The following is a 27,088-nucleotide window of genomic DNA, read 5'->3' on the forward strand; positions in this document are numbered from 1 at the left end:
GCGTCACGCTCGAGGGCCGAGGCCTCCGCCGCGGTCGCAGCCGGCCGCCGTCGCTCTCCGTCGGTGACACGGTCGGCCTGCCCCGCCCGCCGCCGTCTCCGCCACTGCTGGCAGCCGGGCCAAGTGAGGTCTAGAGCGGAGCGCGGCCCGGCAGCGCGTGGCGTGGTCCGGCCGGCACAACTGAAGCTCGCAGGTTGGACGCTCTCCCTTTCACTGAGCGCCGCCGCCACCTCAGGTGTGGACTGGTCGCCGATGCCGCGCCCCTTCCGTGCCAGCGTCCGTGTCTGTGTCCGTGTTTGCGTCCGTGTCTGCGTCCGTGTTTGCGTTTGTGTCTGCGTCCGTGTTTGCGTCCGTGTTTGCGTCCGTGTTCGCGTCCGTGTCTGCGTCCGTGTTTGCGTTTGTGTCTGCGTCCGTGTCTACGTCCGTGTTTGCGTCCGTGTTTGCGTTCGCGTTTGCGTCCGTGCCAGTGTCCGTGTTTGCGTTTGTGTCTGCGTTCGTGTTCGCATCAGTGCCGGTGTCTGTGTCAGCTGTCTGTGCCTGCGTCCGTGTCTGTGTCCGTGTTTGCGTCCGTGTATGTGCGTGTCTGTGGTTGTGCTTGTGTTTGCGTCTGTGGTTGAGGCTGTCTGCATCCGTGGCACCGTCCGCAGTTGATTCTACGCTTGCGTTTGTCTTTTGTCCGTGCCTGCGTCCGTGTTTGGGTCTGTTTTTGCGTTCGTGATGCCGCTCGCGTGTCTGCGCCTGTGCACGCGTTTGGGTCTGCGCTTCTGGTTGCGTGCGTGTCAGTGTCAGTCCCCGTATCTGAGCCCGTGTCTTGGTCCGATTCAGCGGCCACTTCTTCATCGGTCTTTGGATCTGTGTACGCTGCTGACTTTGCTCCGTATCTGTGTCTGTTTGAATCTGCTTGAATCCGTGTATGCGCCTGTGCCTGTACATACGTGAGTGTTGGCATCCGTTTCTGTGCGCTTCCTTGTTTCTGGAATCGCATCCGTGCATGTACCCGTGTTTTCTGCACTCATTCGGTGTTTGGTAGCTATATTCGTGTCTTCGTCCATGTCTGAATGTGTGTTTGTGTCTTCTTCCTTGCCCGTGTCACGTACAATGTATAATGTCTTGTGTGCGTGCGACTTTGAGACCGCAGCTAATCTTTTTTTTGCGTTCATTCATCTAGATTCCTTAGTTGCATCCCTAGCAGCGCAGATTATTTCATTTCCAACCTTGTTTTGTATCCCTGGTCATTTTTCGGGCCCACATCTGCTTGTAATGTTTATATGTGACATCCTCTAACAATAACCAGTTCATAGTTTAGGTCATTATGGGTTACACGATAATGTGATCGAGTTCTCGTACCGGGCGTCGAGTTCCCGGATGGCGTTCGGACATACTCAGTTGGAACTTCAATGTTTTAGTGCCTCACAGCGGCTGTCATTACCTCATGGTAGGCCAGTTCAAACCTAGGTCGTGGTAGGCCACGTCGATATGACATCACACAACGAAGCGCTGTATTGTTTGTTCTTTTTAAAACGTGCCTATGTCCGCGAATGACGATTTGATACTGTCCGTGCCCCTGATTCAAGCAGAGTCCACGCCAATGTGCTGCAAAGAGAAGCATCTTTTCATCTTAGAGTGCGGAGTGCACCCAACAGCGTCCCATCAATTGTCCAGGGTTCGCTAAAACAGACTCATCGAATATCTGTTCTCACCGAAACTGTAACTCTACCTTATCGTCTATTGAGCAAGCAGGCCGTTGGAGCATGATAAGCGTTTGGAGATAGTTGTCTGGGCTTGAGGTACATGTAGTGTGCATCTCTGTACATTGCATGTTACGCACCAGTTCCCAATTTAGGTGGCATGGACTTAAAAGAAAGGCCGAATTATTCGATAACACCTGACCAGAGACGGCACCGGGCATGATCCAACAAACTGAGTTTTGTACGCAGCAAGCGTACTCATGTTTGCATCACAACTGAGTACTTGCCTGATGGATTTGCATGCTCATCTCTTTCATTTCAATTTCGCTGGATCACTGTGCTGAATACCGGCCGATGCGCACGTTACAACAATTTCCCAAGAATCGTGCTCTATACCTGTTGGAGGTCAGCAATGACTTTCAGCTGGACGCGCTTGTATATGCAGGGGACGTGCGATCCAGGGGTATCTCCTGTCGCTTAGAGCAGATAAATCGATGGATTTGTTCGGGAGATATGCCGGGAACCTGTCCCTTGTGAATTCAAATGTTATGCCATGCAAGCTTGGGTTGAAGCAGGCCTATTTGATGCTGTTTCGTAAGTTTGCATCACCCATCACTCTGTTCTATTTTGCTGTGACTTTCCGTCGTCAAGTGGTGTGTCCACCGCGGCATGCGTTAAACTCGAACCACCATGAAGCTGCAGCGTAAACAAACTAAGCATGAACTTATGCAGCAAGAAACATAAGTTGCGCACATTTGCAGCAAAACAAATGTTTAAAGCAATGCTGCGCGTGATGATTTATTGCCACTGACTGGGATGTTTTGCGGCAGGTGGCTGGTGGCGGGCGGCCGGCGGCAGCGGCCGCACTAAGTCACGTGACTCAGTGGGCAATACGAGCGTTGCGGGCACTGCGGGCATTGCGGCGCGCCAGGCTTTCGCCGCTCAACTTTTCCAATGATCTTGTATTTCTCGATTGGGTGGCTGACGCAACAATCAGTTCATAGATTTGGCGTGGATTCCGGAAATCGGTCAAATAAGAGTATTAAAAATGAGAAATTTACGATGCAGCAGCTTTGATTTTGCAATCAGGCTTGGGTAGGCCGCTTTGTACATTGCATCCGCATTGTTTAGTTCTCAGATAATTTGCAGATAAATTAATTCCGAATGGATTGATGCCAAATAAAAACATTTGAAGTACAAAATGGCATTTGACATCAAATTGGCATGATCTGCCTCTCAGGTTTTTTTGAGCATAGATCTACATGCTCCTTTTCTCTCCGCTCGTAGTAGAGAAATCGGTCTCCTCTCCCTCTCTCTCTCTCTCTCTCTCTCTCTCTCTCCTCTCTCTCTCTCTCTCTCCTCATCTCTCTCATCGCTCTCGTCTCTCATCTCTCTCTCTCTCTCTCTCTCTCTCCTCTCGTCTCTCTCCTCTCTCTCCTCTCCTCTCTCTCTCTCTCTCTCCTCTCTCTCTCTCTCTCTCTCTCTCCTCTCTCTCTCTCTCTCTCTCTCTCTCTCTCTCTCTCTTCTCTCCTACAGTTGTACCGATAGACCTTTGGCCCAACGTATTGTTCCCCCCCCCTAATTTTGGAATCGTCTTTCCACCTATTATCCCATCACGTAGTGACCTTCATGGATTACCGGGTTCTCTGCAGGTTACCTCTGAGGCTAATAACCCCATCTGGATTGGAAGGTATTTTTTAGCATAAGCTCACATGTAGGTGTTATGATTCCGTTTCAAGAGGTTTGATGTAGCTTATGCAAGTTCCAGACCAAAAGCACGTTGCTAGATTCTCGTATCTCCAGCATAAAGCATCTACGAACCGCGGCGCCTGCACGGATCTGGCATCAGAAGCGGGCTTCCTGAACAGCAGGAATAAATATATATATATATATATATATATATATATATATATATATATATATTCCCGCTGCTCAGGAAGCCTGTATATATATAATATATATATATATATATATATATATATATATATATATATTCCCGCTGTTCAGGAAGCCTGCTTCTGATGCCAGATCCGTGCAGGCGCCGCGGTTCGTAGATGCTTTATGCTGGAGATACGAGAATCTAGCAACATGCTTTTGGTCTGGAACTTGCATAAGCTACATCAAACCTCTTGAAACGGAGTCATAACACCTACAAGTGAGGTTATGCTAAACAATACTTTCCACTCCAGATGGGGTTATTAGCCTCAGAGGTAACCAGCAGAGAACCCGGTAACCCATGAAGGTCACTACGTGATGGGATAATGGGTGGAAAGACGATTCCAAATAGGGGGGAACAATAACGTTGGGCCAAAGGTCTATCGGTCACAACTGTAGAGAGAAGAGAGAGAGAGATAGAGAGAGAGAGAGAGAGAATAGAGAGAGAGATAGAGCAGGAGAGAGAGAGAGAGAGAAGAAGAGAGAGAGAGAGAGAGGGAAGCGAGAGAGAGAGGGAGAGAGAGAGAGAAGAGAGAGGAGAGAGAGAGAAGGGAGAGAGAGAGAGAGAATATATATATATATATACGTATTATATATATATTATTATATAATATATATATGTATATATATATATACGTCTCCTGCAATACATAACCCGAAACACAAGACATCACACTGTTTGAGCAGCAGGTAACTACAGATGTTTGGACAACGAAAACCACCGATAGCCTGCTTTTATTTGTAAACAAAAATGTACAGCCGTGAAAAGATGAACAGTGATGGATATGCCAGTTTACAGGCAGGGTATAGAAACGAAAATCATGGGTGTCCACCAAAAACTTGAAGCAACCTCTCCGTAACACGCAACGTTGTTTTGGTGACAAAATAAATAACGCAGTACGCCAGAAATGCGGAAAACTAACAACAATGCAGATCACCACTCAAAACAGCTGATGCGCCTGCGATATGGACTAACACATATAGCTGACAGAACACCCATAGGCCAGATCTAAATAAAACTCCCTTAGCAACCTCAATAGAGCTTACATTCATCAGTGCAGCCACAATAGGCCAAACTATACTGGCTTTGATATGGATATTGAGCATTTACACCCGCTGCAACCTTTGCTTGCGGCGTCGAACATTTAAAACATGTTTTACATCCACAACTCAAACAAGGATAAGTAAATGCACCAAAACGACGTCAACTGTTTGATGAGTACACATCGATGGACCACTGGAAAGAGGAGTTAAAACTTCTGCTCGTGTCCGCCGTGCAGTAAGGCTGTGCAAAGTGTCATTGTCGCCTCTCTCGTGCCAGATAGCCGTGCACCACCAACAAGTGAGACCGCTTCACAACAAATGCCTCTAGGTTATGAACGTTCGCACTCCGCCGCCCCGTGGAGACCACTTCCCCTCATGGCCAGCTGACTGCGTTGTCACGACCGACGAACTTCTGACGTCACATGTCATCGCGCGCGCCTCTCAGTGGCGGCGTCCGGCTCCACCACGGTCGGCACAGCGCCGCGAGCGCTGACTACCGCACGCTGTTCACGCTGATGATCTGGTTGATCCAGCCGATGAAGGAGGCCACCTTGACGTATACGCCAGGGACGTTCTCGCGGCCGCAGCCGAAGCCTGCAGGAAGACGGGATGTCACATAAGCGTCTGACATTCGTCAGACGGTGACGCGTTCAGAAATCCACTCAGGTTAGCTCAGTCCGCTACGTCCCACTTGTGACCGTGTCAACATCCGACCTTTGTCCGACGGTGATGTGTTCATAAACCCACTTTGGTTAACTCAGCCCGCCACGTCCCACTTGTGACCGTGTCAACATCCGGCCTCCATCCGGCGGTGATGTGTTCAGAAACCCACTCTGGTTAACTCAGCCCGCCACGTCCCACTTGTGACGCAGAAAACGTGCAGTAAACCGGCCCAGCGATGCCTTAGCGTGCGAAAGAGACCTCATCTGGAGCCGTTTGGAAGTTCTCGGGCTTAGCTATCCTGGTATAGGTTTGAAAACAAAATGTTGGCGAAGGCTTAGTTAACACCCGCCCAACAGCAAATGGCAGGTGACGGATGACATGAAAGACGTAAGATAGGGAGAGAAATGAATGATGATAGTAATGCACAGCGAACTGGTCAATAGCAGTCTCTTGCTTATCCAGATTTTCCTGCAATTTTTCTCCTGTTCGGATGGCATCTCCAACCGCGCTCCAGATGAAAGTTTGAACGCCGTACACCGTGCCCTGTCATCTAGCCCATGACTGGGTCAGAACAAAAACAACAAAAACACTTGGATAATGTCGCATCTAAGATCTAACGAAGTCAGACCCGAACCTCTCAACTAACGGTAGCAATCTCCCATCTCAGGTCAACTTTAATTCCCGGAAACAAAAATGAAAAAAACACAATTTGGGGGCCAAACAACGGCTTTTCTCGGCTAAGATATCCGAGACGTCATGTTCTGAATCATGTTCATTGTCAAATGGTGGTGCTCGACCTCTCTTAGGCCGAAAACAGTAGTTATCAAAACCCAATTAACTCCTTTGACATTGACAAGCTCGTTAGCGCATTCAGAGTGGCTTCTGAGCTTTGGAACTGTCACTGCGTAGCAATTTCGTGCCTAGAGGTATGACTCGTCGTCACTGACCAACATAAAAAGGCATGCCTGTAACCAGTGGCCTGTAGGCCGACATAATGACGTCATAGTGCAGTGACTTGACATGGCCTGCGCTTCATTCTTTGGAAAAGCATAACGAATGTTTGTATCATAAGCACCATCAACTCTCACGGTGATGTTAAGTGCTATTGTTCTGTGGACTCAGGAAGTCACCTTGGGAACAATGCCTCACTTCCTGCTCGGCGAGGATGCGCACTCGGTCTTATTCCGAATCACTACATGCCAGGGTGAATAGCTGATTGTGTCAAGCACACATTGCTCTACATTTCACATAGACCGGCCAGCTAGATGGACGGGCCAGCTGGCCGCTCAAACAACTGAGGCAAAATCAAAACCCGTGAATACGAATCTATAAGTAACCGTTGCTGGACTGTGAATAATACTGCATCTCAAGCAATGCTTCTGGGCGCTTCTCGGCGCCTCTTTTGGTCAGATGTTCAATCACCTCGCCACATACTACCTGTCCCTCATTTGCTCTACTGCGCTCCTCATGTTCTGGTCTGCCTTGCACTCCCGTCGTACACTGTTTCATTTTTTCCAGGTTTGGTTAGCTATTGACAGGGGATCAGTCATTAGAGTCGAATTTCCACAACGGTTCATCTGTTGCTCAAAATGGTAGTCTCATCCCCACCATGCATCTGCCGTTCGACCGGCATTGAATGCTTTGGCATTTACAACGGCAGCCACATTGATGGCTTGGCTACTTCTTTTCTTTTACGTCAAAAAATAATCGCGAATGTGCGCATATTAGGAGTGTCCAACTCGCACAGGAAAGCCTGCTTTCTCGACTTTGAAACCTGATGCCGTGGATCAGTGACATCGATGTTTTACTGGATCAATGCAAAGCAGACGTTTTGCCAATTTCAAAGGCGTGGCTGGTGCCACATATCCTGAACCGAGTACTCTGTATACAATATTACCCGATGCGATTGCGCGATCCAGCGCTGCACCTGCGCCAAGACGCGGGGGAGGCGTCATAGCCTTAACGGGAGACGGACTCCGTACGGCAAAACTCGAGATCGGGGACTAGATCTCCCACCCTGGAGTCGCTACGGATCCCCACAGGTGGTGCAGGTCGCAGAGCTGTGACGGTGGGGTCATCTGCAGACCTCGGTCACGACTACATCCAGAGCGCTCCAGGCAGTGGAGCGACGGCTCAGGCATACAGCCTCCACAGGTAAATCACTCGTGGCCATGGGCGACTTTATCAGAAACCTGCTAAAGCGAATCAACCCTGGAGCATGAGGTCTACCGCTCATTATGAATGTGCACAAACCTTAAGCAGCACAAATAAATTTATCCACCATTGCTTGGCGCAAAGTTTTCTCCCAACCACACGTCCGATATCTTCGTCACTTTGTCAGGCTCAGGCATCTCACCGCGCTCCCTCGCGCAGGTACTAAGTATAGCCATTTACTTGGAAGTCTTACATATTCGTGGTGGCCCGCAAATGTAACGCTATCCCTTTGTCTCTCTGCAAACTTCGCCAAGACTTCACCTCAAATGCCACTAATCTCCTCGTCCAGGCCCACGTGTTACCCATCCTCTCTACTGTTTAGCCGCCCTGTGCTGTCCTCCACAGATACAGAGGCCTATTGCTTCTACCGCGAGATTAGTTAACGCGGTGAGGTAAAGTGAAAACATCACAACTACGTTATTTTACTGGGGTGGTATAGAATAGCCAACATGGTACCCTGACGAGACTGCAAATGTGCAGAGGCCTCAAAAGCTGTCAGACGCTCACTCTTAAGCTGTAGGGAAATGATTAATAACTAGCTGTTAAGCTTTGTTAGTTGCATTGGTGGTAACAAGGCATGCTGACTGTTTCACTTGCCATACGTGTGAGTTTAATAAAGGTGAAGAAAAAATGTGAGGGTTGTCCTGTGTGACTAGCATGACTTTGTGGCTGAGGGCGATGAATCACGGTCTTGCGCTCATATCAAATCAGTGCCAACCGGTATTCAATGTCTAGTATTATCAAAAGAACTAATAAGAACCAGGACCCAGGCCCATGGTCTGCTAAAGAACCAGAGAGAACCAGGATCCAGGCTTAAGCTTTTTCAAAGAAGCCCTCAGAAACTAGGATCCAGTGTTTTTTGTCGAGAATCAGTGGAAACTAGGATCCATAGTACTATTTTGCCGAAGGAGCCACTGGCAACCAGAAATCAAACCTGGGGATCAGACACACGTCTGCTGGGAGAGCATACAAAACATTGGAATACTTACCCCAACTGACGATGCCGGACAGCTCGTAGTAGCCGTCAACGGGGCAAACCAGCGGACCCCCGCCGTCGCCCTGTGGACACACAGCAAAACATGACATCACATGGGAGGAAAACCTGGCGATGAAGCAGAGCTCTGATGCACAGCTTCAGCACTTATGATGGATTCAGCTCAGCATGAGGCAGCATACCTACCTGACGATATGGCTGAGAAGTTCGGTGCGACAGATAAAACAGGCGCCAAACCGGTGCTATCACGGAGGTGTGTTTGGGAACAGGTTTAACTAGACATATATGAAACTTTAGAGAGGAAGGTGGGATTAACTTGTGGTGCGAGTTATCAGCACCATGTATGCCGGAGTCAGTATGTGTTCCGCAATGGGCTATATTCGGTGTCGTGCTACGCGATTTACAATGACAAGGACGAAAGCGAAAGAATAGCCATCTTAACGGAAGTCGCACGTGACCCCGGACTATTGGTCTTTTTACAAAGCTGTCTGTCCCACCCAAAAACCAACCCTTGACGCACATACAAGGCCGCACACCTCATCCCCTTCCAAGACCCTGGCTGCGCCCGTACGACTGACCTGGCAGGCGTCGTGACCCAGCTCGCCGCCGGCGCAGAAGCTGGAGGACGGCAGGATGAACACCTTCTCCGTCACAGAGTTGATCCGTCCGACACAGTCTGCGTCGGCGACGATCGGCAGCTCGGCGGCGCGCACGCGCAGGGGGATGGCGCCCTCTGAGGGACAGGGAGCGGTCACAGCGGGAGATGGCGCCCTCTGGAGGACAGGGACGGGCCACGGTGGGGATGTTGCACTGGGGGACAGAGACGGATCACAGGGGGGGGGGGGGATGGCATCCTCTGCGGGACAGGGACGGGTCGCAGAGGGGGGGGGGAGATGGCATCCTCTGCGGGACGGGGACGGGTCACAGGGGAGGAGGAGAGATGGCATCACCTGCGGGACAGGGACGGGCCACAGGGGGGGGGGGGGGGGGAGATGACATCCTCTGCGGACAGGGACGGGTCACAGGGGGGGGGGAGAGATGGCATCCTCTGCGGGACAGGGACGGGCCACAGGGGGGGGGGGGAGAGATGGTATCCTCTGCGGGACAGGGACGAGTCACAGGGGGGGGGGGGGAGATGACATCCTCTGCGGGACAGGGACGGGTCACAGCGTGGGATGGCGTCCTCTGGTGTACAGGGGCGGGTCACAGTGGGGATGCTAGACTCTGGGACGGAAGGACGTATCACAATGCGGGACCTCGTGGAATAAGCGCGGGAAGACCTCGTGATGAACACTGATGCCGGCACATAAAAATAAGTGTGCCACCTAACACATTTCCGTGTGCTAACTGAAAGACAGGCACAATGATAACCATGCTATAAGCATTGGCGTTGTTTAGTTGACGATCATAAACGTGACCGCATGTCTGAACACTTGTTTACGTTTTACATCACTTCAACAGCCAAGTGGTGTAAAGAAACGTACCAGTGGTCAGATGTGGTGTAGGAATTTTGAGTTGGGGGCACGACTTTCAAGAGTCCTCCTCACTGGGGGCTTCTTGCGCAATGAAGTATTCGAATAAAATGTGTGTCAAAGGCATGAACTGTTTTATCAAATATTCGCAGCCGGGTAAAAATGATAATTACAGCCGGGTAAATAGACGTTGACGACAACAAAACAGAATCCGACCGTCTAATCACCCAACAAAGGGTCTCAATGACCTAAAACAGAGTTTCCTGATTGATGGAGGGACTTCCTGATCCAGAACAGGATGCTTCCGATTCCCGGAGGGGGCTGCAAATCTAGCCAAGGTGCCTGGTTCTCTCACACCAGGGCATCCTGATTCTGGGCCACAGCCATCTCATGCACGAAAGGGGCCTCCTAATCCAGACATTGGCCTTCTGAATAAAGAGGGTGCCTTCGAGTCCAGAACAGAGCCTCCTAGTTTATAACGGAGCCTTCCGAGCCAACAGAGAGGATTCTCCAACACAATACTGTGTCGTCTGATCTAGAGCATGAACTACCGCATACATAAAGTGGCTGTATGATCCAGAAAACGGGCTTCTCGATTTACAAACGGGTCTTCTGAACCCGATTGATTGCCCCCTAGTTACGCTATGGTGGCCTCCTTGATCTGAATTTCTGGTGGTCTATGAGTAGTTACAATGCCTTTAGTTTGGAAAAACTGGTTTCCCAATTTATTTAGGAGAAAGCGTACTCTTGCCCCCTGCCAACCGAAACGAGGGGCAAATGCCCCTTAGCCCCCCCCCCTTTGCTGCGCCGCCCCTGTCGCTGGTACCTGCAAACTTGGTTACTTGGTTAGTATGTCACGTGATGTTGCCTGAGTTTTCTCACATGCATTACACACAAGCCGCTGTATTTGGAGTCCCGGACGCTTAAATGTACCCCTGCTCACCTTCACCCATATATCCGTATCCAGAGACGGTGCAGCGGCTGCCCGCCTGCTGTTCAACCCCTCTGACCGGGAGGCACACCAGGCAAACTCCCTCCGTCAGGTCCACCTGATGGCACGGAGACGTGATGACATACGCAGTACTGCTGAACTCCTGACGGGAAACAGACCAGGCAGACTCCTTCTGTCAGGTCCACCTGATGGCACGGAGACGTGATGCCAAACGCAGTACCACTGAACTCCTGACGGGAAACAGACCAGGCAGACTCCCTCTGTCAGGTCCACCTGATGGCACAAAGATGTGATGACATGCAGAGTGCTGCTGAACTCCTGACGGGAAACAGACCAGCCAGGCGCCAAACACCAGCGGCATCTGACGCCACGGACGGGGGTGTGTGTTGCGATGACAACGCGCTGATATCATGTTGTTACGCGGGGTGCACATGGGTCCGAACCCACGTCATGGCACAGGATGCACATGTGTCCGGAATCACGTCATTGCACAGGATGTGCATATGTCCGGACTCACGTTATTGCACAGGATGCACATATGTACGGACTCAAGCCATTACACAGCATGCACATATGTACGGACGTCGAAGCAAGTACTAAGACCAGAGGAGCCCACCAGCAAAGGATAACATGCTCGTGCTTCCTTTTAAGCCCTTAGGCACAATACGGTACATTCGAGTAACATCGGAAGCAAGAGACATTTAAACGTCAGCGAACCCAATACGAGCTTGCTTTTCCAAGCACGCTCACGCAAATCGTCGCCGGTCTGGGCGCTCACCTCGCCGTGCAGCTTGAGAAGGGCGATGTCGTTGTCGAGAGTCTGCGTGTTGTGGTTGTGGTGTATGTAGGTGGTGGAGACACGCAGCGTCTGCGCGCCCGGCGAGCCCTGCTTCGAGGTCAGGTCGTGGTCACCCACGCGCACGTAGATGGCGTCACCCGAACGGACGATGCTGAAAGGCCGTGCCCGGGTAAGCCAACAGACAGCGCACGTCAACTAATGCGGATGGGTAAACTGGGCGAGCGTATGTGTGACAAATGTACGCAATAAATGTGCCAAGCCAGAAATGGTTTCGCACTCGATGTAATATAACTCATTCTAACTATATGATGTGAAAGAAAAGAAGGCCCAGTTATTGATTAATAGCTTGACGAGTGAAAAACAAAAGATAACAAGTGTATCGCTTGGTCAAAGTCGGTTATCCATGCATGTTTTTGTCCATATAGTCGTTATCAACGTGCAATCCCCTGCCAAGCGCTAAAACCCAGAACTCCAGCTCCTCGAAACAGCCCACCCGCTCCTCCGTCTGCCATCCTTCACTTCCCGTCCCTCATCCTGTTATCCTTCGCTCTCCCGTCCCTTCATCCCGTTACTCTTTGCTCTTCAGTACCCTCATACCGCTACCCTTTGCTCTCCCGTCCCCTCATCCTGTTACCCTTTGCTCTCCCATCCCCTCATCCTGTTACCCTTTGCCATGCCGTTCCCTCCTCCTGTTACCCTTCGCTCTCCCGTGCCCGTCCTGTTACCCTTCCCTGTGTCGTCCCCTCCGCGCACTCTCACTTGGTGATGCAGTGGGCGGCGGTGAGCACCCACTGGGTGCCGATCAGCGCGCCGCCGCACAGGTACTGGTTCAGCGAGTTGACGAGCGCCACGTGCCAGCACCACTCGCCGGGGGCCGCGTCCCGGCCGCCGACCACGCGCGCGGAGCGGCCCGGCGCCGCCCCCCTCACGCCGCACACGTACTTGTTACGCGCAGGGGGCTGCGGCGGCGGCGGCGGCGCGGTGGCGGGGGCGGCGGGGGTGGGCGCCTCTGTGGGGGCGGGGGGGAGGTTCATGTATGCGTGGGGTGGAAGAAGGACGTGGGGAGGTGCCACGATGCTTGATAAAGGAGGAATTTGTTGCCACCCGAACATCATGCATACATTCAATCGAAATCGAAGAATAGCTTCATGAAAAAGGCTGCATGTATATAGGTGTATCTAGTCTCAGCATTTTAAAGTGTAACTACAATCGCTTCCGTTATGAAAACACTCACCAGGCTCATAGGCTGCACCAGGTTGTAGGTACTCCTCATCTTCATAGCTGGAGCTACCTGGCTGGTAATTTGCGGTCTGGGTCGGCTGGTACGCCTCGTCTTCAGACGGCTTGCTCTGTGGTATGTGCTGCTCCTCGGCAATAGGTGCACTGGGGGGACGGTACGGGTCATTGGATGGTGCGCTGGAAGGCCGGTACGGGTTATTGGATGGTGCGGTGGAAGGCTGGTACGGTCCATCACTAGATGGCGGGATGGGCTGCCTGTACGGGTCACCGCCAGATGGCGGGCCGGGCTGCCTGTACGGGTCGCCGCCAGATGGCTGAACAGGCTGTCTGTACGGGTCATCGCCAGATGACGGGCCGGGCTGCCTGTACGGGTCACCATCCGATGGTGGGCCGGGCTGCCTGTACGGATCACCACCAGATGGCGGGCCTGGCTGCTTGTACGGGTTACCGCCAGATGGCTGGACAGGCTGCCTGTACGGATCACCACCAGATGGCTGGCCTGGCGGCCGGTACTGCTCGGCATCCGGTCTGGCTTCGGCGAACTGCGCGTCGCCGGGACCCGCCTGGCCACTCTGTGCCGGATACCGCTGGTACTCGGTCTGCGCCTGCGGGTACTGCGGGTACGCCGGCCGGAACCGATCAGTGCCAGCTGGCGCCGGGTAGCCCGGATAGTCCGGGTACTGCTGGTACCCGGCGGGAGGCTGCCGCCGCTCCCAGTGTCGGCGGATCGAGGATTTCTTGGCGCAGCACCGCTCCGACTTGGCGCCGCAACGGAAAGTGTTGGTCAGCTCGGCTCCACCTGAGGAGCAGTCACATCAGTGGCTAAGGTCTCATGCGACACACGTTATTCCCCTGTTACAAATCGGAAATGATAAATCCAGGCGATCATTTTCAAGATAGCTTTCTGGAAGCATGACCAAAATCAGCGCATTAGTGCATTGTTAACAACTTTGATTGTCTGTTTCTATATTTGTGGTTGAAACCATGGACGAGGGTCGAAACAGGACGTACAGCTATGTCAAGTGGAATTTGAACAGATCCGGACGGGCTAAATAATCAAACACTGCCATATCGATCTTTGGACATCATTCATGCTTTCAAACATTGTTGCGAAATCAATGAACCGCTTACCAAAGCAGGTGAATGAGAGGAGCTTCGCAATGCAGGTGTCGGGGCAGAGAGGCCTGGTGTCGGCCGGTGGAGCCAGCGCCGCCGTTGTCTGCGGCGGCGGAGGGGGGCGCCTCTCCACGTCCACACGGTCGGGTGGCGGACGGCTCGGGCGGGCCGGGCGGGCCGGCCGCTGTCCGCCCCCGCCCAGCAGCGCAGGCAACACCGCCTGCATCAGCGCGTTGGAGCCGCCGCCGCCGCCGCCACCACCGCTCAACAGCGTCGCCGCCAGGGGCGCTAGTGAGCTGAGCAGGCCGCTGGCGCCGCCCTGGCCGCCGCCGCCGCCACCGGACAGCGCCTGGCCGATGAGGGCGCTGAGAGCGCCACCAGAGGGCGTGCCGCCCGTGTGCACCGCCGGTTCCTTGGCTAGCTGACTGGCGGACGGCCCGCCGCAGCACAGCTGCCCGCTCGGGCAGCCGGGCACCTCGGGCAGCGGGCGGGCGGGCGACCTGCAGAGCGCCACCATCTGCAGGGGCAGGCAGGTGCCGGGGCAGCCGCTCGGCTGTGCAGACGGCTCGGAGGCTTGCGCTGGCTCCGCCCCGGCTGCCTGCTGGACCGGACTCGGTGCGGATGTCTGTTCGGACTCAGCAGGCTGACCGGGGGCAGGTGCAGGCGCCGGTGCAGGCACATACGGCTGTCCAGGTGTCTGGCTAAAGTCTACAGCCGTCTCTTGCTGTTGTGGCTCCTGCTGCGGGTCTGCGGCCTCTATGCCCGCCTCGGCTCCGACCCTGTCCGGCTCATTGGCGAGCCTGGGAGGCCCGTTCGAGGCTTGTGGCTGCCCATGCTGGCCATGCGCTCCGCTATAGAGGCCGGCGTGCTCGCCAGGCGTCCGCTGGGGAGGCGATGACGCCGTAACACCTCCGGCCTGAGGGAGGCCCGGGTCGGGCTCGGGGATGGGCAGGTCGTCAGTCTCGGAGACCGTCTCGGGGACCACCCCCGCAACCGTCTCGTGCTCGGGCCCGGACTCCAACCCGGTCTGGGAGACGGGCTTGCGGTCGAGCTCGGGGGCCGGCTCAGGGGCGGGCGGCGGCCGCCGGCTCGTCAGGCAGCAGCGGCCACCGTTGTTGCAGCGCACGCTCCGGTCCACCCGGTCGCAGAGGTAGGAGAAGAGCCCGTTGACGCACTGGCCCCGGCACTGGGACCGAACAGGGATCGTGATGTCTGGCCGAGCTGGAACGACGTGGAGACGTGAGCGGCGCGAGGAGACCAGCAGCAGAGGGCAGATGGCGACAGTCAGCGACAGCGGCACCCGGGTCAGAAAACACGACCTAGAAGGTATGGTGCCACATTGTGGTATTTGGTGCGTGAGCGATGGATGGTACACATTCAAACTTCTCTATTAAGGACATGATTCCAAAGCGTCCTAGGCATGGTACTCGAAAAAATGTGAAGTGCCTTTTTGTTTCCGAGCAGTTTGAGCGTGGTTGATGTTTTACTGGACTACGTAACTTTTGCATACCCTTTCATCCTACGCTTTCATTCACGCAAGCGCGCCAACGCCGCGTTTTAAGCCCACAAAGTGCCACATGTGCCAATGCACGGTTACCGCAAACGAAAACGATCAGCCGCCAATTTTCGCCTTAACAAATAAATTATCATGGAGACTAGACGGCTAACAGAGGTCATCAGGTACTGATTAGACTGGCCAGCGGACATTATGTCTAACGATATTGGGATCAGCTGGTGTCAATCGGACAGCAGTGTCGGCATTGGCATGTATACACTTAGCGAACAAGGTTGCCGAGATCAACACTCGCTAATCACGCTCCAGTACCAGAGTCAGCAGGTAGTTTAGAACCGAATAATTGATCGGGATTAGCAGGTGCAGCCAAAGAAAGGGACTGCGATCCGCTGGTTCTTACATGACAGTCGGCCAGGGATGCCCTGTTCCTCTTGGACTGCTGACAACGGACCTGCCGTCATCATGTTCGATTTATTCTCTTCGTCCAATCCTTTCTGTGGCTTCTGTGCCGCTGAATTGGACTGCATCGGAACCGGTTGCGACTGCGGCTTTGGTTGCTGCTGAGCTGTCGGAGTCGAGGCGGGCTGCAGCTGCTGTGGCCTCGAGGCCGGCGGCGACTCTGCCTTTGGCCGCGTCTCCTGCGGCCGCTGCTGTGGCTCCGGCCGCCTGGCTGGCGGTTGGTCCGGCCGTTTCTGCTGCTGCATTGTCGGTCTCGTCGCTGGCACCCCCGTCTGCGGAGGCGGCCGCGCCTGTGGCTTTGGTCGCTGCTGCTGCTGTGGTGGCTGTTGACCGGCTACCGACGCCTTCTTGAGCCGAACAAACTCCGGTGGCGGAGACGGCAGGTTGTCGAACAGAGAGCCGGGTACGCAGCAGCGCTGGTCGTCGGCGCAGGCTCGTGGCACATCCAGCGCCGCCTCGCAGTAGTTGGCTATCCGCAGGGCCACGCACACCCCCGGGCACGGCACTGCCGGCGAGGTCAGGCCCGGTCAGGACACAACCCGGGCACAGCGCCGCCGGCGGAGGTCAGGCCCGGTCAGGACACACCCCCGGACACGGCACCGCCGGCGAGATCAGGCCCGGTCAGGACACACCCCGGGCACAGCGCCGCCGGCGGAGGTCAGGCCCGGTCAGGACACACCCCCCGGACACGGCACTGCCGGCGGTGGTCAGGCCCGGTCAAAAGGCCGGCACCCAGGCTGTGACAAGGTTTGTTTCAAGCAATACACGCAGTGCGTTTCAAATTCGGGTTTGGTTCATTGCACTTTTCGGGTCAATTTTGGCCATTCGAGAAAAAAATAGTTTCCGGAGATAAGAATTATGAACTGATCAGGTGCTAACGAGAAACGATGGTCCACTTTATCGTGCTCCGCTCATTGTCAAAGCCATTTTCTGGGCCCTCTGGGTCTGGTCAGTACCATTGGTAGACCCTCTGGAGCTTGTCAGTGCTAACAAAAAGAGCTTGAAACTCTTTTCGCCTGTACCTTTAATTAAAGGTACAGGCGAAAAGCCCTAAACGTTCATGTCTTACCTGTCATACGTTCCGTAGTAGTAGGTTGTGTTGTGGCCACAGTGGTAGTCGTCGGAAGCGGCGTCGGTCTCGTCGTCGGCCTCGTCGTCGGCCTCGTCGTCGTAGTGGGTCTTCTTGTTGTGGTTGTGGGAGTAGTTGTAGTTGATGGCGTGGTAATCGTGGTTGATGACGGCGCCTTTGGCAGAGATTGACGATGCATTGTACATAAGTCAACAGGCAACAGCTTTCCCAAATTTGCCACCTTTCCCGATGCAGGATATTTTAACCCCGTTTTATCTCTAGATCTAATTCTTCTATCACAAACAAAGGCGATAAATAGGTCGGGTCAATCGTCCCACGAAAACGTTGACCTCTGAACTATTAGTTATGTTGTTGCAGGTCACGAAAATCACCGTAAAATTGCCGGCAGTTTTCAACAGTTTCTGATCATCTATTGCATCTGACTTTTGCCCCTGCCATCTTCCCAAAAAAAGCCTCTGTTTCAGCAGAAAAGTTGCATGATGTTAACGTAGGTCAAGGGTCAAGAATCAGATCTCAGACCGAAGATCAAGGGCTAGATGAAGTCGGGTGAAGTTCAGATTATGTATGCCAAGGCCCGGCTAGTCCGCTGGATATCACGACACTGTTCAGCTAAGTCAAATGACCTTTGGTGTGTGCGATAACCCGAGGCGATTATTATAGAATAAAACGGTGCCGCCGACCGTGATTTCTCAAATAGCATTTGCGGGTGTGAAACTGTTTTTGCTACTTGTTTTTGATGTAAGTGTATTTAAATCTAAAGGAAAAAATTATCCAGCGACAGCATAGTCCGTCATAATTATCAGCTTCGTTCACTAGTATTTGGTTTTGAAAATGCGTCAGTTTAGCTGGCGAATTGACTGTACATTAACAGCAAAAAACTTCCGCTTAAATTTCCAAGCTCATTCCATATTTAGCCTGGTTGATCTAGTTAAGTACAATCGGTTGTGGCAGACACACTTACCCCAGTTGGTGTATTCCAGAAAAAATGCGGCGCAAGGAAGCAAAATTTGAAATGATGCTGGTGGAAGCACAGATTGCCGTACAATGCCATGATGATGGCGTACTAGATTCTTGGCCTAATCTTGCATATTTTTCGTGACCTGTTACATTCGTTTAATGACAGGTACGACGCATTTGAGAGACCCATCTGGAAGGTTTCGGAAATCATCCAGAAGAACATAGGGGCCTATGTTGAACCCGTCCATGGCCCGTCGAGTTATCTCTAAGGGGTAGAATGTCGGGTCAGGTAAAGCTAGGCCAAGAGCCTATCGCATTACCCTTTGCATACCTTTGCAGAATAAAGCTGGATTCTTTCAAAGCATGCAATATCTACGAGAACTATACCCAATCAGTGATATAAGACCGTGTGTCGTTCAGTTGCTTATCATGACTGTGACCTCAGGCGATCTAACACCTAAAATATTCGTGTTTGGTGGTGGTATTAGAATACAATAAAATGCGCACCAATATTATGTTGGATGGTTTTCAGCGGTTCAACGGAGGCGACTATGACCCTTAACAACCCCAATCTGGTTATTGATACATGCCAAACATTATGGCTCGTGGCATCGCGCCGTTTATGGAATGATTTGACATTAGAACCAGGAGTTGACCTGACGTGATGTTCCTCTCTAAGGACCCTTGCAAATACAATGGGCATCGATAAAGATTATCACTTGACCACACAGAGAGCTCAGAATGCATCGGAAAACAGCGATGCTCCACAATATCGCCGTGAATACGCCTGAGAACGAGATCACCATCAATCGCCTCAGAAAACAGCAGGTATGAGAGGTAGTGCCAAACTTGCCTTATGATGTACTGAACGGCTGGGGAGATATGCTCGGAAATCTGGATGGTGGTTTATACGAGTTCCGTTTCTCAGCGAAAGTTGATGTGACCACACTAGCAAAGCCAGATCGCATTTAGAAAAGCGGGAGCGCAAGCCAAAAGAGTAGATCTCCCATTATCAAATAAGTCAGATGTAATTTGCAGCAATGGTTAATACGAATGGCGATGACCATTATGTCCTGTCATGTATCGTTTCATTGTTCAAAAAACAAAACATGACTATATATCTGATTCAACTTGCAAGAATGGCGGATTGGTCTGCAAACTAAGAAGCCAATCGATAGGTGCAGGACCAAGAGGTGGACACTAAGCCTCGTATCTTTCTTAAGAGGGTTGCATTGGGCTTCAGCCGTCCGCAGTTCCTGACAATTTTTATGCAAGTTTATTCTAAGCACCTTGCATAGGCAGCTTTAAGCTATGATCCCTTGCTATGCTAAGACATTTGCTGATATCCTGAACCCACTGACCACTTTGTGACGCCCTAGTTCAACAACGTTCCCTGTCCTTTCTTCTGGCCGGGCTGCAGGGGGTTTTGCGCACCGTGCAATGCCGAAGCGCGGTTACCAAGGGCTTGAGGTGTCCCTTGTCAGCCACTTGTCAGCCAGCCTTTTCACGTCAGTCGGGCCAAACAATGAGCCCGCGCTGGGACTGAGGCTGGGACTGGGCCAGTGTCGCTGGGTAACGAATTCAGAACCTTTCCTCAGGCAACAGCGATTTCCTGACTTGGAGTGAGCAAAGGGACGTTCCAACTGGACATATAAGTACGATTTCCTGCCACATAGTCAAAAGCAGGGACCACGTACCTGTGTTGGGGTTGTGGTTACAACTTGGGTCGTGCTGCGTGTTTCGGGGAGCGCCGAGGGCGGCGCCACCGTCGCTTTACGGCGCACTGGACCCTGGCCGACGCAGCAGCGCATGGAGGGCCGGCCGCAGGAGCGGTTCTCCAGGATCTTCTCGCACATGAGTGCCGCCAGCGCGTGAAAACACTGGCCCGGGCAGTTGGTGCTCTCCGTAGGCCGCGTCAGCGACGTGAACAGATCTGGGAACGGACGAGAGCGGTTAGGGGTACGTAAGCCGTCGGCTAACAACCTGACTTGAGTTTGGAAGAACATCTGGCGTCGATGAGTGTCATCCAAGGCTTTAATTGTACAGGGAAGCTGCGGTATGAGACGGTTAGTGGTAACGCTGTTTAGTGCCATCACTGGTATGCAAGATCGCATGGTCAAAATATTCACATCGTAGTGGGACGGGATATTGCGCAATTGCCAAGAAGGCCATTGGGCGTAGGAAGCATCAGCGGCAGCAGCCGGCATTAAGAAAGTTCATGATGGAATGGTCCGTGCTTAACTTGGTGCGTACACTAGAGGGGGGGGGGCGCTATTTCCAAGGTGACTTAAGTAGACAAGAAGCGTGCACGCTGTAAGAAATGCGATAAATCTGCTCACTACGTCAAAAATCTACCCACTACCCACAATCATGAGGCGCATGTGTGTACCCAGGTGCTCGCTACGTTCCGCAGCCAACGGTTGCCGACGTAATCGTGTGACGTGTTCACTGAACGGAACTGCTTAGTGATTCGTAACGCCTAAAAAATACTCGACGGCCCTTAAACTCACAGAAACTTCACGCACAAGAGCGTCTGTAAGACACGGTGTTTAATGGTCGCCACAGCCGTCTTGGCTGCTGAGCCGTTCGTCATCGATATATTCATATATTCATATATATATATATATATATATATATATATATATATATATATATATATATATATATGAATGAAGCACGGACCATATAGAAATATATATATATATATATATATATACATATCTCTCTCTCTCTCTCTCCCCCTCTCTCTCTCTCTCTCTCTCTCTCTCTCTCTCCCCTCTCTCTCTCTCTCTCTCTCTCTCTCTCTCTCTCTCTCTCTCTCTCTCTCTCTCTTTCTCTCTCTCTCTCTCTACAATATTTTATGCACATATGAAATCATATTCTGGAAGAATATTTTAATTCTGCGTGTTTTATTAAAAAAGACCGCTGATTTTGCATTAGCAAGCTTCTGGATGCATCGCTCGGGGTTCCGGGCTTTCGGCTAAGAACTATCGTTAAGATGACAGACCATTCGTTCGAAATCACTCACATGTTCATCGGCATCTGTATGTATGAACCTTTCGAGACCTATCACATGATTGGAAAAAGATAGATGGCAACAGTAGCATTTTTTAACTGTTAAGGATGAAAGACATGTATGGCTATCTTAAAAACACCTTTTAGTACGAAGGAGACGAGAAATCCAATCGATACTTGGATGCATATGAAATGTATCCGAACCGAAACCGCTACAAAAACAGCCACAATCACATGCACAGTAAATATCGCCAAACACCTAATAATTTAAGAGTTGTACAAGAATTTGTTTCTATAGGGCTGGGGGGAATTGGTTGATATGTATGATTTCCCAAACTTGCAATTAACAGACTGATCACCACCGCTAATACCGTTGTTGATGACATAAGTTCCTCCAAAATAGCAGTGAATTTGCGCGTCGTTACGCCGATGAGTCTGAAAAAATCACACAGATGCCAACCCCTTCGTCTAATCATTTTGCACATTCCGTCACCAACTTAAAGAATCGCAAAGCGGCTTAACAGCCGTTTGTCTCCGTGTCTTACCATGTCTTATAGTTTTTCGTCGATGACTGGATTTACTGATAGCGTGCAATCTTGTCAGTGTGATGTTTTTCCAGCCTTTTTAAATGCTGAAAGCCCTTTTACAAACGAGCCGATTGAAATAACCATATCCATCGTTCTTGACCGCGTATACAATTGATGCAGGTACGTACGTATGTATGCATGTATTAGCCGGCATACTTCAAATGGCGATATGCCGGTATGACATAAGTGGCGGTAAATAGCGGTATGTCCGGTAAGACATAACACGTCGCGGGAAGTAGATATAAAACCGGACATTTACTGTCGTAATGTAGGCGGTCTATTTGTGTGGTTAGGGACGCTGACCAATCAGTGTGTTTTAAAAACCTTTGAAGAGGGACCTGGCTTAAAATTCACAAGGGCATTAAATGTGCAGAATGTAATACGCTTTCCTGACGTGACTGTCCCCGGGCAAGGACAGCAATTTAGATCGCCTGTATACTGAAAACAGACTACCATTTGGCGGTGCTTAATTCTTTACAGTGACTACCCTTCATGCTAAAAAATAGCGCCGTAAGACCATTACTTAGACGTATATTTAAGCATTGCTATAATTGATCATGATTACATTAGGAATTGACACGGGTAAAGCAGGCCCCCGTGAACAACGGTTATTCAAATTCTGACGTTGGAGACGAAACAGAACGACACACGACGAGATCCCTTAACAACAAACCAAGACAAGGCAAATGACTAACCGTCTAGCTCGATTGTCAAAATCAGATGACATCTGCCTACAAACGAGACGAACAACATGCACAGGAAATGATCTCTCGAAACGTAATAGCCAAGAACGACCACAAAACAGACATTATCATGTATTATCGCAACAGGACCCGACCTTCTAAAAGCAGACAGCTCTAATAAGCCCGACAAGCTTAAATGCACCAATGCAGTTTAACAATTCGCCTGTAATCTCGAAGTCTGCAAATTTCATTTCATCCACTATATTGGCATAGCCACAACGACACTCTCACTACGTTTAACAATGCACTCCCGTGGCGAGGCGCCTCTGGAGCACGTGCGACACGAATATGACAGGACATTAACACAACTGACGGACAACACTGACATTCTTCAGACGTACAATGGCAAAAGAAGACTTCAAATTAGGGTATGTACGTTTGCCAACGAACCCTTTCCAGCCCTCAACAAGCACTTTCTTGCACAAGTCTTGAGTTATGGGGTGGTGGGCCGTAACTTCTCTACATGTGATTGTGGCTATGTGTCTTTATGGTATCTTCGTTATGGATGCATTTTATACGCATCCAAGTAACGACAGATTTCTTGTCTTCTCCGCACTTAAAGATATCCTCAAGATGACGATACGCAATTGCTGGTATGCCTTCGACGAGGAGGTGAGGTTCCGAAACGCTCCAATTCACAGATATCGATGAATACAAATGTGTGATTTTGTATGAACAATACCTAAGCTTAACGATACCGCTATATCGAAAGCCTTGATTGTTGAACGATGCATCGAGTAGCTTGTTAATACGAAAGCAGCGGTCGGTTTTAGTTAAACATGCATTCACCAATATAGACATATATATATATATATATATATATATATATATATATATATATATATTCTTGCTATTGACCCAGCACCAAGAAGTGCCTACCTCAGGCGCTCTCTTGCTTATTAACCAAGACCATCAACTCAGCAAGCACCATCCTAGTGACAAAGGAAGAGAGAGAGAGAGAGATCGGAGAGAGGGACCGGACATACTGCCTGCTCTGCCTTGCCCCAGTGAGCTTCCACACCTCCCGAAAACTGCGAGAAACGAAATACCTTGACTCAGCGGCAAGGTCGTCATCAGGCCCAGAGTTCGACGACCGGCGATCGAGTCACCGTCGATGACGTCAGCTCGGCCGAGCCGGGCCGGGCCTCCTTGGGAGGGGCCCGGAACGCAGAGGATTGACCCACTTAGCAGCGCCGTCACGGCCCCTCCCCACCCCCCAACGGAGCGGCGGGGGGGGGGGGGCGAGCGGGATGGGGAATATCCGCCAAGGATAATAGCTGTTGCAAGCGAGCAGGAACGCATACGGCGTTGCACAATATTTTGCTTTTGGCCTGCCCCTACAGTTCTATGGAAATACTGAAGTCGGTTTGCCTGGCAATATGTTGGCTTATCACGTAAATCACGCGCCTGAGTAGCATCGTCCGGCCGACTGTGATATATTCTTAGAAAACTGGCAGCTCTTTCCAAACTCTGCCTGGCCGTCCATATCATTTCACACAGAAATAGTTTCCACCTGATATTGGTCAAGTGCAGGCTACACCATTGGGTGTTAACTTCCAGCGAATAGCTCTTCATATTCGAAACAGGTTTCGGACAAGCGACACGACAGAGTACGCTGTGCACAAGTGGCGCATGAATAACAGCACCTTGCACGCGATGCATGAGTACTCCCATCCCCATTATGACGGTGCGCTGAGCGTGTCATCCAGCAGTGTGCACGGCACCGCCTGATCGTCACAGACGGTTGACCACATGGCTGACCTCGATACCAGGCGGGCAACAGACGGCCGGCGGGGTGACAAAACAGCCGCCGAGAGGTCAGCCGGGTCACGATCAGCCGGATGCGCCGGCTCGGCGGTGCACGCGGGCAGATGGCGCGGGCGGATCCCGTGGCCGTCTGACCCAGCAGCCGGCCCCGGGCGAGGTGGCGCGCTGGGTGCCGGCAGCGAGGCCCCGGGCGCCTCGGGGTGGCTGTCCGTTACTTCACACTCAACAAGGCAGGTGGCTGCGCCAGTCGCGACCGCGTGGCTGGCCTAGGTTGGTGCACTAGTGCGGGTAAAGAAAAGAGAAAAACACGGTTTCGGCCCACTCCCTGGTGCGAAATGAGGAATAGCTGAAGGGCTTTGCAAACGGCGTTAGCTGATGGTCGTATTTGATACATTTACACTGATTTGCACTGTAAGTGATGCTGCTCTCCGCCAGTGTATCATAATGATACCTGTAATGAAGTGAACATTGATCTATGCTTTTTCTTTATTAGATCTAAGTTGAAGAAAATACGCCAGTTACGTATGTCAATAACGCAGCTTGCCTGCCTCGTTTCGGTGATAAATAGTTCGCTACATTGTAACTAAGTTGTTGGCTACTGGTTTGCTGAAACCACGCAAAATGAACAGCACGTTTGATATGTATATATATATATATATATATATATATATATATATATATATATATATATGTATATAGCGATAACCGTAATATTCAATTGTCGAAAAAGCACACAATGCTCATTCGTAACTAGTTGTTTGACGAAGCAGCTTGCGGAGACAGACCGGTGTGCCGAGATGGCGATATATATATATATATATATATATATATATATATATATATATATATATATATATATATAGCACGTCACTTGTTTAACGGGATTCGCATGCGCAGAGATTCTTGGTGTAAATCAATAAACCGGTAATAAAAGGGATGCATATTTCTGGAGCGAAAAAGTCGATTTGATATCAGTCATTCATTCGTATAGTAGGACTTGAAACACCGTACAGTTCACATCAGGTGTACGACATTCACTTGACATGGGCCAGCTCCAATGTTTTGCTTACTGAAGACTTTCCTTGGTGGCGGTGTGCATGTTTAATAGCTATTAGTTATGAAGGTATGAGGACGCTCAACAGAAAATACTGCGGACGTTAAGCTCGATATCTTGGCTGAATACGGGTGAATGTTCCCGTGTAAACATCTCGTAGCGTTTAGCGTGTAAATTATTATGCTACAATACGTCAAGTCGCAAGTGCCCTGGGCAGTGACGGGAGCCAGCTTCAGCGTATTGGTGATTTCACGCCAACGAGCGCAACTCAGCCTGAGCCGATCACGTCACACCAGGCTAACTGTGATAGCCGTAGTACACGCCTGGGAACGTTCCGTGTCCGGCCTCGGGTGCCAGCAGCTAGTGGCCGTTATGCGGCTGCGGTGGGTCCGCTGTGTGCGGCATCGCGTGATGGCTGCTGGCCGCTGACTGAGCTACTTCTCGTGGTCAGATGAGGTTTAATTTTCCACGCCATCTCGGCACACCGGTCTGTCTCCGCAAGCTGCTTCGTCAAACAACTAGTTATGAATGAGCATTGTGTGCTTTTTCGACAATTGAATATTACGGTTATCGCTAAACCAGTAGACGCTTGGTGAAATCAAGAGGTTCGAACGTTTCTTCGTGCTGAGGCGAAATCCGTGAAAACAGTTTTTACTTTACAGCCGTTATTATTTGTGATTCTATGGCACGTTGATACATTCCATGGACTGGAGATGCAGGAAAAGAAACGTACACTGAACCCTTACTGGACATTGAACAATGTGACTGGTAGCATCAGTCACACGATGGAATAGCGCGTCGCAGTCTCCTGGTTTGCTTCTTTGCACCGTTGTGGTCGCTATAACTTGTGCACGTTATCACTTGTTTGCTCGTGAATTAATCGCTTGTTCACACAGTGACTGAGTCAGGCTTGTGGGACAATAAGACTTGGCGAAAAAAGAAGCGGATATTTCTAGTTTTCCTGAGCGGAAGTCCTTGGGATGTTTCCTTTTAAGTCTACCATTCCAATCAATCTTTACAATTGAACCTAGGATATGTCCATCCGGTTTATGGATGCACTGAATAACGTGGCTTGTGCGGCAAGCTCTCCGTATGTTTGCACTGCATGGCTGTTTTGTATGCTTTTCAAAGCTGTAATTGCTTGAATTCCGCCCTGCCGGACAGAAACATTTTTGCTGTTGGCCATCAGGTCTAGGTAAGCCTAGCTCCGTCAATTTTCCAGGTGAAATGTCATATCTTTTCAGTGCAACAGCCCTCTAAATTTTCACCACGGACCACACAAACCCCTAATCCATCCTTACAACGCGAACTTCAACCAAGTACAGAAATGGAGCGGGAGAATGTAAGCACGCTGGCCACGCCGCCACACCTCCTTCAGCCCACCACCCATTGGTCACTTACTTGCAAACAGTCCTGCCCCGCTCGACGGGCGGGGTCGGGTGGGTGGGCCCGAGGCCCGCGTCCGATCCGTCCGCGCGCGTCCCAGCGCCGCAATGGCGTCCTCGACATACTCGGCTGGCGTCCCTGGCGCTGACGGGTGTACCGAGGGGCGGGGCTGGTGACCCGCGGGGGTCAGGTCGGCCGCGGTGGCGCCGCCTGCTGCCGCCAGGGTCAGCGCCAGACCCGCGCTGAGGAGGGCCAGCAGGGCGCCGGCTCGCGGCGACATTGCCGCCCGCGCGGGAGGTGTGCCGGCTCGGCACGAGCTGCTCCGACGGACGCGGTCAGAACGCACGGCCTCAGAAGTGCGCAGCCGTGTTCAGAACGGCGCAGCGGCGACCGATTCTCCG

At 51.5% G+C, this 27,088-nt stretch overlaps 2 protein-coding genes across 2 annotated transcripts in view; both read right to left on the bottom strand.

The window, feature by feature from the left end:
• The window catches only part of LOC119089834 (uncharacterized), an 8,982-nt gene extending 8,941 nt beyond the window's left edge, over window positions 1-41 (bottom strand). The window contains exon 1 of the mRNA XM_037212646.1: window positions 1-41. This exon is cut by the window's left edge and continues 206 nt beyond it. The gene's annotated coding sequence lies outside the window, so the exon portion shown is untranslated.
• A 4,405-nt stretch (window positions 42-4,446) lies between these two features.
• LOC119089835 (protein masquerade) lies at window positions 4,447-27,088 on the bottom strand. Its single transcript, XM_037212647.1, has 13 exons — window positions 26,703-27,088; window positions 19,833-20,068; window positions 17,158-17,332; window positions 16,030-16,593; window positions 14,427-15,337; window positions 14,132-14,288; window positions 13,069-13,799; window positions 12,521-12,657; window positions 11,741-11,912; window positions 10,954-11,059; window positions 9,117-9,271; window positions 8,534-8,603; window positions 4,447-5,261 (listed from the first exon to the last, which is right to left on the bottom strand). The coding sequence occupies exons 1-13, from the start codon at window positions 26,965-26,967 to the stop codon at window positions 5,161-5,163; spliced, it is 3,780 nt and encodes a 1,259-aa protein (XP_037068542.1). The 5' UTR covers window positions 26,968-27,088; the 3' UTR covers window positions 4,447-5,160.

This window comes from Pollicipes pollicipes, unplaced genomic scaffold, assembly GCF_011947565.3.
Source record: "Pollicipes pollicipes isolate AB1234 unplaced genomic scaffold, Ppol_2.1 Scaffold_3087;HRSCAF=3621_pilon_pilon_pilon, whole genome shotgun sequence".
Classification (NCBI taxonomy): Eukaryota; Metazoa; Arthropoda; class Thecostraca; order Pollicipedomorpha; family Pollicipedidae; genus Pollicipes; species Pollicipes pollicipes.